Source organism: Pinus tabuliformis, chromosome 2_2 (assembly GCF_031772625.1).
Source record: "Pinus tabuliformis cultivar Carrire ecotype Pingquan chromosome 2_2, CPIR1, whole genome shotgun sequence".
Classification (NCBI taxonomy): domain Eukaryota; kingdom Viridiplantae; phylum Streptophyta; class Pinopsida; order Pinales; family Pinaceae; genus Pinus; species Pinus tabuliformis.
Genome location: NC_142300.1, coordinates 814177438 through 814188283, shown reverse-complemented (window position 1 = coordinate 814188283; position 10846 = coordinate 814177438). Strand labels below are relative to the sequence as shown.

General features: G+C 36.6%; 1 protein-coding gene across 10 annotated transcripts; it reads right to left on the bottom strand.

The window, feature by feature from the left end:
* Nucleotides 1–2063: 2063 nt before the first annotated feature.
* On the bottom strand, nt 2064–9822 carry LOC149195446 (uncharacterized). Of its 10 annotated transcripts, none has more exons than XM_089405279.1 (16): nt 9197–9822; nt 8542–9020; nt 8257–8412; nt 7551–8147; nt 6570–7464; nt 6228–6483; nt 5858–6110; nt 5623–5813; nt 5273–5536; nt 4654–5155; nt 4304–4503; nt 3412–4212; nt 3119–3261; nt 2714–3033; nt 2514–2619; nt 2064–2400 (listed from the first exon to the last, which is right to left on the bottom strand). In XM_089405279.1, the coding sequence occupies exons 2-4, from the start codon at nt 8953–8955 to the stop codon at nt 8010–8012; spliced, it is 708 nt and encodes a 235-aa protein (XP_089261405.1). In that variant the 5' UTR covers nt 8956–9020; nt 9197–9822; the 3' UTR covers nt 2064–2400; nt 2514–2619; nt 2714–3033; nt 3119–3261; nt 3412–4212; nt 4304–4503; nt 4654–5155; nt 5273–5536; nt 5623–5813; nt 5858–6110; nt 6228–6483; nt 6570–7464; nt 7551–8009. The 10 variants fall into 10 exon arrangements, with proteins under 10 accessions (XP_089261405.1, XP_089261402.1, XP_089261403.1 ...); XM_089405276.1 differs by having other exon boundaries at nt 5623–6110; nt 6570–6998; nt 7152–7464; XM_089405277.1 differs by having other exon boundaries at nt 5623–6110; nt 6570–7082; nt 7240–7464.
* Between the last annotated feature and the right edge of the window lie 1024 nt (nt 9823–10846).

Sequence of the window (10846 nt, the reverse complement as noted above, 5' to 3'; positions counted from 1 at the left end):
AATGTTTTAAACAAATGATGCTTTAGAGTATCATTTTTAAAGTGTAAAATATTAAAATTAGTGTCATGCTATTCCTAAAAATTTAAAGCATCATTTGTAGAGTGTAAAATATTAAAATTAGTGTCATGCTATTCCTAAAAATTATGTTTTAAACAAATGATGCTTTAGAGTATCATTTTCAGAGTGTAAAATATTAAAATTAATGTCATGTTATTCCTAAATGAAGACAAAGACTAAGGTGCAATAATTAAATTAATAACAATTCTAAAATAATTAAATTAATAAAAATAATAACAATTCTAAAATAAAGTGAACATCATAGGATAATTATGTCCATTACTAAAATTTAGCCCTCGTTAAACTGCTTCCACTCATAGAATCTGATCATGTGCTCATAATAACAGTTCTAAAATAAAGTGGACATTACACATTATGAGTTATGTCCATTACTAAAATTTGGCCCTCGCTCAACTGCTTCCACTCATAGAATCTGATCATGTGCTCTCATGTTTCAAGAACACAGAGTGGCCTTGCCAATAAATTTCTGGGACTGCGCCATGTATTAACTAGAAGACAGTACTGCGCTGAGAAAACACAAGAACCCAAATGGGGAACAAGATCGAAATATTTTATAAATGAATAAAATACAATATAGCGTTAACATTATCTCAAAACTAATTGCATTATTTTAAAATATATTTTTAAATGCACTGTAAAGGCCAAGAGAAGTGTGGTCGCAAAAAAATATATATTTTTTGTTTTTTGGAAAAGCAGAAATAGAAAAATATTTCATTTTAGAATGTGAGACTTAAAAGATAACAAGTAAAGTTATGTAGATACGCTGGTAGGTAGCTCTTGGGATAATCTATTTAGCCAAGTGTTTGTCTAAAATCCAAAAACATTTATTGTAAAGCTTCACAGAAAAAACAAAATATCTCAAGTAGATGAAAAAACAATCTGTCTCATAAACTATCTTTAACATTGTGAAAAAACAATCTGTCTCATAAACTATCTTTAACATTGTGAAAAAACAATCTGTCTCATAAACTATCTTTAACATTGTGAATATCTTTAACATCAAACCTACCAATAGTAAAAACTAGTCCTGTTTGTAATCAGAGTTTTCGAAATTTATTTACGCCGGGCTCTACCTTCAACACAAATCAACGAACCGGCTTCTTTGTTCTAAAGATTTATTTGATTGTAAAGAAGGCCCGGTTCTACACAGTCATAACTCACAACCTTTTATCTAAAGGGAATCATTTGGCACACCACCGATGGCATGTAATTTGTTTGTAAACACATAAAAAAGGCTATGGTTTTATGGGTTGCTCTGGTTATAGCTACACAAAAAAACATGAACTCTCTGAATATCTATGGTGACGACTCAAAGGTATTGATAGACGGTATCATGGGGACTCACAGGTTGCTTTTCACACACACCATCACGTATATAAGTATGTATATAGGGAAGGTAAGACAACGGCTGATAGCCTCTCCAAGGCCGGCCTGAGCTGCGATTCTGGTAAAATACAATATAGGTATTTGGTTGGAAACAGGATCCTGGAGGAGGGTTGGCTCTGCCTGCCCTGAACGTCTCGTCTCCCCTCTATATTGCTACATTTTTCTGATGGTTTCTATCTTTTAGTATTTAAAATAAGCTGCAATTCTGTTTCCATAGTACTCAGATTATGCTTGACTTTGTGCTAATTTCGGACAATATCTTAGTTTTTTGGTTAGATAGTTTGGTTTATTAGTTTTTTGTTAGATAGTTTGGTTTATTTATTGATATTATTCTGGAACTTTCTTATCCAGCACATTGTTTGACTGGATGGATGAAGCTTTGTGCTAATTTCAGATAACATCTTAGTTTTTTGGTTAGATAGTCTGGTTTATTTATTGATATTACTCTGGAACTTTCTTATCCAGCACATTATTTGACTGGATGGATGAAGCTATGAACCACTTGTACTGTTTTTATTTTATAATAGAAGCAGCGTTTTTTTTTTCTGAAAAATATAATTGGTTTCTAAACACCACTATTGTTATTGTTAACATTAAAGTATCCACTACTCACAAGGCAAATTTGGATTGATCAATTTGAGTACAGCACTTGATGGAGGATGCAACTATAATTGCTGTTGCTACACACTTCATCTTTCTCCACAACCCAGGCTTCTGATTTAACTGCCGAGTATATTTGGCCAATCTAAACAGCTTGTCTAAAACAAACAGGCACTCAATTCGGTTGGCAGAAACAGTTTGAAATCTCTCCAGAACATCCGCCACCGCAAGAAGACCTGCAACAGCCCAGTTTGCCTCTTTTATACTCTTCAGCAAACTGTGAATGACACTTGTCCGCTTATCTTTTTCTTCAGGATGACCAGAGATGACATCTTTCTGAAAACCATAATAGATGAATTTATATTAAATATTTCACATAGAAGTTGGACATGATCCAGCAATGAATTTCATGTTAGGACAAAAAATTAATCAATTGAGAGGTTTAATACCGACAACCCAATCGTCCATAGCTCCGTCTGACAGGAAATTATTTAGCCTACGGAAACTTCTGGAAGTGGGCCAACTGACCTTTGGCTGGGACCACTTTTTACCCTCCTATTAGGAAATGAGAAATGAAAAGTCGTTTTGTTAATAGAAGATAATATGATTCAGAAATCCAAGGAAGGATACCAAATAAAAACCAATCTACCTTGTTGAATTTGAAAAGCTGATAAAGTTCCACTCCCCAAAGCTCAGATATGTATCGTGTCCAGCTATCAAAATAGACATCCATATTTTCTTGCTCAACTGCTGCAGCGGATGTTGTTTGCGTGTTCTTTATAAGGCTGGCAGAGACCCCCTGGGTCCTGATCACGTATTGCTTTTTCTCCTCCTAAATCCTTCATCATTACCTTTATGCATCGCTGTACTCTATCTTTCCTAATTGGTCGGAAAATCGACCGGAAAATCTCTCCTCTGAAAACTGCAACCATTTCGCACCCCTCGTCCATGAAGGCAAAGGATCCGTACCTGTAGTCTTCAGGCTTAGGTTGAACAGAATGTAATTTCCAATTGATAATAATAATCTTTGTAAAAAAAATTAGTGAAGTAAAACCTGCTCATAATAGTACGGCCAATCTGAATAATGTGAATGCGGTCCCTGAACTGCTCCATTGCATTCCGTATGGAACATATAACCTCCTTATCATTCCCGCTATACCAGCATAGCAATTTTCCTTGAAACAATAGTTTTTTCACCTTCTTGGAAAGAACGAGCAAAATAAAAATTATATTTGAAAATCAATTACCTGTCATCTATCCATTATTATTTTCCCTTTATTTTATATTTATATTATTATTATCATTGTTAAAAATATATTATAATGGAAAAACAAGTAAAATTAATACCTGAATTGACACACTTTCTAAGTGGTTGGAAAGAAACTCTGAAGTCGACATCTTCCTTAGTTGTTCCCATTCTTCTTTTCTGGATTCTTCAATTTTTTCAGACATGGTAGGAAAAGCTTTTACTCCTCATCTCACTTGATATGATGCACTTTGTAGATGGTTAAAAAGAACCCTAAACGACTATCCCTTATCTAGAAGGGATATTGAATGTCTATAAAAGCTGATTCTCCCGTTTGGTTCTACAATCCAATTTATAGTTGGATACCATTATTCAGATACATCACTTTCTCCCCATCCACACTGGTTCTCAAAAAAGAACTCAACTACTCTTGTTATTACCATCCATGAATTTTAGAGAGCAAACCAAGGAACTTCTCTTGAAAACTGCTCATATACATCAAATACATCACATTCTTCGCTTGGTTTCACAAGAGGAATGGATATAATTTCAAGATCAAGTTTCTCTTTCTCGTCAAGGTACATTGCCTTCAAAAATGGAAGGCGAATGTCATAGGAGGAGTTGGGAGGCCTCATTTCTAAAAGAATAGTTTTTCTTTCAATTTGTCAACTCCACAAGTAATTTTCCGTTCAGAGATTTCGGTTAGATTTGCAATTTGAAAAAGATAGTTCCTGCAAACCATTTACTAGGTCACCCAATTCAGGGAGATTTTTCAATTTTGAAAAGTTGACCAATCTTAGTATTCTCAAATGTCCAAGTTGTTGAAGATCCTTGAAAAAGATTTGAAATACATGAAAATGTGAACTTCCATTAAATTCCATGTGTCTCAAACTGGAAGGTATCTGCAAGTTATGTGCTTGATACGTTACAATCATATGAAACCATTAAAAGTAGTAAAACATTGAAAAATGAATAGGAAATAGAATCACTTGCCTTAGATAGCTTGAAGTCATTGGATTCATAACTGAGGTACCTCAATTGCTTTAACTTTGACACACCATGAAACGGAAGCTGGGGAACTTTCGCTTCAAAAAATACCAACTCCTTAAATGTTTCAGTGCACTTGCCCTCCACCTTTGGAAATTTCCCAAGTTCAAGAACTCGCAATGATTTATGCATTAAGTCGAGCGTTTCTGCAGATATTTCCAATGCATCCTTATTATCACTTAACTAGAGGGCTTTTATCCGATGAGCATTCTCCATGTCATTATAGAGTATAGTTAAATTAAAATAAAAACAAACACTATATAAACAAACATGTATATCGTTCATAGATTTGTTACCTTCACATGGAGGAACTCCTTAAGTTTGCTTGCACTGGTGAATGTTTTTCTCACTTTCTTTCCTTTTGACTTTTTCTTTGAAATTTGGCAAGCGAGTGTTAAGATGACATCGTGTACACATGAAACGCCATTTGTTGTTCTAGTGACAAGTGCTCTGCTTTCTAACATTTCCAGTTTATCTTTTTCCACAATATCTTCCACACTGTCCCAAGCCCATCCTTTGAAAAATGAACAGAGGTCTAAAAATGGATCTTTGCAATCAGGGGGAGAGCATTGTCGGCAAAGGCGTAGCGCATCTCCTCAAAGGCCTCACTCGGCCATTTATCTTTTCTGAAGCACCAGTGTAGAATAAGCTTCCTGCTCATTTTTTGCGCGACCTATAAATGGTGCTGTTAATGTTAACATGAGGGGAATTCCGCCACGTGTGTATGATGTCATTGGAAAAGATTTGAAATACATGAAAATGTGAACCAAATTCCATGTGTCTCAAACTGGAAGTCATCTGCAAGTTATGTGCTTGATACGTTACAATCATATGAAACAATTAAAAGTAGTAAAACATTTACTTACGTAGAATCAATTTTCTTAGGAAAAGTGAATGGGAAATAGAATCACTTGCCTTAGATAGCTTGAAGTCATTGGGTTCATAACTGAGGTACCTCAATTGCTTTAACTTTGACACATCATACAACGGAAGCTGGGGAACTTTCGCTTCAAAAAATACGAACTCCTTAAATGTTTCACTGCACTTGCCCTCCACCTTGGCCAATTTCCCAAGTTGAAGAACTCTCAATGATTTATGCATCAAGTTGAGCGTTTCTGCAGATATTTCCAATGCATCCTTATTATCACTTAACCAGATGCCTATTATCTGATGAGCATTCTGCATGCCATTATAGAGTATAGTTAAATTAAAACAAAAACAAACACAGTATAAACAAACATGTATATCGTTCATAGATTTGTTACCTCCTCTTGGAGGAACTCCTGAAATTTGTTTGCATTGGTGTCTTTCTCACTTTCTTTGACATTTGGCGAGCGAGTGTTAAGATGACATCGTGTACACTTGAAACACCATTTGTGGTTCTAGTGACAAGTGCTCTGCTCTCTAACATTTCCAATTTATCTTTTCCCACAATATCTTCCACACTATCCCAAGCCTATCATTTGAAAAATGAACAGAGGTTTAAAAATGGATCTTTACAATCAGGGAAAGAGCATCGTAGGCAAAGGCGTAGCGCATCTCCTCAAAGGCCTCGCTCAGCGATTTATCTTTCTGAAGCACCAGTGTAGAATAAGCTTCCTTCTTATTTTTTGTGCGACCTATGAATGGTGTTGTTAATGTTAACATGAGGGGAATTCCGCCACATGTCTGTATGATGTCATTGGGAAAGATTTAAATTACATGAAAATGTGAACTTCCATCAAATTCCGTGTGTCCCAAACTAGAAGGCAATCTGCAAGTTATGTGCTTGATACGTTACAATCATATGAAACCATTAAAAGTAGGAAGATATTTACTTACGTAGAATCAATTCTCTCAGGAAAAATGAAAGGGAAATAGAATCACTTGCCTTAGATAGCTTGAAGGCATTGGGTTCATAATTGAGGTACCTCAATTGCTTTAACTTTGACACATCATGAAACTGAAGCTGGGAAATTTCGCTTCAAAAAAATACCAACTCCTTAAATGTTTCACTGCACTTGCCCTCCACCTTTGGCAATTTCCCAAGTTGAAGAACTCTCAATGAATTATGCATTAAGTCGAGCGTTTTTGCAAATATTTCCAATGCATCCTTATTATCACTTAACCAGATGCCTTTTATCATTCTGCATGCCATTATAGAGTATAGTTAAATTAAAATAAAAACAAACACTGTATAAACAAACATGTATATCGTTCATATATTTGTTACCTCCTCTTGGAGGAACTACTTAAGTTTGTTTGCATTGGTGAATGTCTTTCTCACTTTCTTTCCTTTTGACTCTTTCTTTGACATTTGGCGAGCGAGTGTTAAGATGACATCGTGTACACTTGAAACGCCATTTGTGGTTCCAGTAACGAGTGAGTGCTGTGCTTTTTAACATTTCTAGTTTATTTTTTCCCACAGTATCTTCCACACTATCCCAAGCCTATCCTTTGAAAAATGAACAGAGGTCTAAAAATGGATCCTTACAATCAGGGGAAGAGCATCGTAGGCAAAGGCATAGCGCATCTCCTCAAAGGCCTCACTCAGCCATTTATCTTTCTGAAGCACCAATGTAGAATAAGCTTCCTCCTTATTTTTTGCGCGACGTATGAATGGTGCTGTTAATGTTAACATGAAGGGAATTCCGCCACATGTCTGCACGATGTCATTGGAAAAGATTTGAATTACATGAAAATGTGAACTTCCATCAAATTCCATGTGTCTCAAACTGGAAGGCATCTGCAAGTTATGTGCCTTGATACGTTACAATCATATGAAACCATTAAAAGTAGTAAAACATTTACTTACGTAGAATCAATTTTCTCAGGAAAGTGAACGGGAAATAGAATCACTTGCATTAGATAGCTTGAAGTCATTGGGTTCATAAGTAAGGTACCTCAATTGCTTTTAACTTTGACACATCATGAAACGAAAGCTAGGGAACTTTCGCTTCAAAAAATACCAACTCCTTAAATGTTTCACTGCACTTGCCCTCCACCTTTGCCAATTTCCCAAGTTGAAAAACTCTCAATGATTTATGCAATAAGTCGAGCGTTTCTGCAAATATTTCCAATGCATCCTTATTATCACTTAACCAGATGTCTTTTATCTGATGAGCATTCTGCATGCCATTATAGAGTATAGTTAAATTAAAATAAAAACAAACACTGTATAAACAAACATGTATATCATTCATAGATTTGTTACCTCCTCTTGGAGGAAGTCCTTAAGTTTGCTTGCACTGTTGAATGTCTTTCTCACTTTCTTTCCTTTTGACTCTTTCTATGACATTTGGCGATCGAGTATTAAGATGACATCGTGTACACTTGAAACGCCATTTGTCGTTATAGTGACAAGTGCTCTTCTTTTTAACATTTCCAGTTTATCCTTTCCCACAATTTCTTCCGCACTGTCCCAAGCCCATCCTTTGAAACAGAGGTCTAAAAATGGATCTTTACAATGAGGGGGCAGAGCATCGTAGGCAAAGGCGTAGCGCATCTCCTCAAAGGCCTCACTCGGCCATTTATCCTTCTGAAGCACCAGTGTAGAATAAGCGCCTTCAACTATCAATGTTGTTGCATCTTGGATTACATCCTCCATTCCTCTGGGGCTTTCTTTGAATCTTTTAACAACAGATGCAACATAACTCATTTCTTTTATAAGAGCCTAACACTTTTCTTTGTTGGTGGAAAGATCGTCAAATCTTTCCAAATTATATGCAACCACCAGAAGTCCTGCTGTAACAACGCTTACCTGCTCTATATCCTTTAGGAATGTGGTAACAGGTCCAGATATAACATCTTTCTGAACACCACAAAAAAATAAAAGAAATTTGGGCTTTAATATAATTATACTCGACTTTCAGTTTTAGTAGCAAGTGATGAACCTCTGAATGAGGACTAATTATACACACCAATTTAGAAGCAAAATCTAATGCCGATGACAGTAACTCCTTAAAGTTCTTCAAGTCGGTTCCCCATGACAATATGGCATTTAATTTCTTGAAGCATGGAACATCAGGCCAAGGGAAATTGCTGGGATTCGATGCTTTTTTATTTCGAAGCATTTCCTAAGAAAAAACACGAAATGAATTATATATTTCAAATCCGATATCACAGTAATTATAATACTATCGAGTAATATAATTCACAATCTAATTATAATATAATTCTGATGGATATGAAAGATTGTGATGTACCTCCTCTCTCAGTTTCAAAAGCTCAGATATGTGCTCCATAAGGTTATCGAGATTGACATCCACTTTTTTCCCGTCGATTTCTTCAATATCTTTATGTAATATGGTGTTAATGACATCTGATTTAGTTGCACCTCTGGAAGAGGAAGAGGACGGATCTTCATCACACCAGGGGGCTTCTGAAACGTTAAGATTGACATCGACGTCGTCTCCCTCATATTTCATTGAAACATTAGAAGATCCCGAGGATGAAGCTTCATTGCAATGGGGGGCTCCTAGTACATTGAGATTGACATTCACGTTTTTTCCCTCAGATTTCCGCAGAAGATTCAGAGATTCGGAGACTGGAGCTTTATCGCACTGATGGGTTCCTGAAACATTGAGATTGACATCAACATGTTCTATCTCATATTTCATTGAAACAACATTAGAAGATCCAGGGATTGGAGCTTCAGTGCGCTTGGGAGCTCCTGGAAGAGTTTCTGCACAATCACAATCGCCATCAGCATCAGTATTATAATTTGCAGAACCATGCGCTGATGGCCTCAAATTGTAGCAGCAGAAAGGCCTTCTGTGACATGACTACATTATTCTTAAAAAAAATATTCATAAACATAAACAAAAACATTCAATCTGTTGCACTATCAAAACATTGTACCTATTGTATTATCAATTGCAGAAGGCCAGCTCCGACTACCTGCTGAAGTGGGATCTCGTCCCTATTCATCCGATGAAGCTGAAGAAGAGCAGGAGAAGCGAATGCAACAAGAGCGTTTGGTTGCCATTTCTCCTCTTGAACACACAAAAATGAATGATGGTAGAACCAGACTCTTGCTCTTGGCTTGCTTATGAAAAATGATAAACAGCAAATGGAATGTTTAGGCCAAAGGCATTCTTTTAAGGGACGGATCCCCACCGACCTTAGTCCTCTGTCGTAGGCCGCTCACAGTTAGCCAGCTATTCATTGTGCAGGCCCTCGTCTCCCAGGCAGGGTATGGCTGGATGATGCGCCGGTCTGGGGTTCCAAACCCGGTTCTTCGATTTCGGAGGAATCGATATATTCAGGAGCATGGAAGAATAGGATGATGCGCTGGTCTGGGGTTCCAAACCCGGTTCTTCGATTTCGGAGGAATCGATATATTCAGGAGCATGGAAGTATTCAATGCAGGACGGGCAGTAAGCTTCAACACGCAAAGGAAAAGAAAACGCCCTCGGATGTCTATTCCGGTGGTGGATATCAAAGACCTCGATGGCCCTAATCAGCCGTTCAAGGAATAAGGAATCAGGATGGCTTACCAGGTATATATATCCATCGAAATTTGACGGGTAACCCTACTCATTCCTAAATTAAATTTAGGGTTAAATTTGACAGGTAACCCTATTCACCAGTAAATTATTTCACTTTTTCAGGAGGGTTTTATTTTTAAACTGCTTTTCACAAAATTTTTAGATTTTTAATATTTGCTTTTACCACTGTTAATATTCTTCATTTAAAAACATAATCAATAAAAATTCTCAATAAACATAGTGATGGTAGATATCGGTGGATTCATAAACCTTGAAGATTAGGATAAAAGAAAGTGAATAAATTGTGTTTTTCCCACTCACACATAAACGTAGTAGAACATTTTCTCTACATCTTTTTTTAGGGAGGGATGATCTTACAAGATAAAATAAAATAATTATATTTATGTCTAATTAATGATCATAAAGTAGGTCAAAAGGACTCTTGAGCACAATGATGTCCATAAAATAAGGGAGAACCAAACAGTCTCCTATAAAAAAATACAATGAATGAATATAAAAGGTACAATGCAGGAATATAAAAGATACATTTTACGAAGAGGATCACATCTATCTCTGCTAACATCCAACATTGATTGAAGAGCATTGAAAAAAATTCCACAAAGTTTGTTGGCCTGATGAAGGGTTAAAGGGAGGTGCGGACTGTCCACTAACTCGTTGTCGGGGGTAGTTTGTGCACTCGTTGTTTGGGGGAGTTTGTGCACTGTTGAGCTCTGGAGGACCTAGTCCATCTCCTAGGGACGGATTTGAGACGGTTTAGCTGTTGAGGTCTCGTGTGGCGAGGACGAATTTGAGACGGTTTAGCTGCTCAGGTCTCATGTGGAGAGGTGAGGTCCCATGGATCCTCACTGGTCTAGATAAGATAAGATAAGAAAATTATATTTATGTCCAACTAACGACCACAAAGTAGGTCAAAGGGACTGTTGAGTACAATGATGTCCATAAAATGCGGGAGAACCAAACAGTGTCCTATAAAAAATACAATGCATGAATATAAAAGGTA

Bases quoted from the DNA above. Each gene is read 5' to 3' on its own strand.
- LOC149195446 (XM_089405280.1), bottom strand. From the start codon at position 8,955: ATGAAATATGAGATAGAACATGTTGATGTCAATCTCAATGTTTCAGGA. The intron at 8,413-8,541 runs GTACATCACAAT...GTTTTTTCTTAG, and splicing joins TTTTGAAACTGAGAGAGGAG to GAAATGCTTCGAAATAAAAA. The intron at 8,148-8,256 runs GTGTGTATAATT...TGTGGTGTTCAG, and splicing joins TAGATTTTGCTTCTAAATTG to AAAGATGTTATATCTGGACC.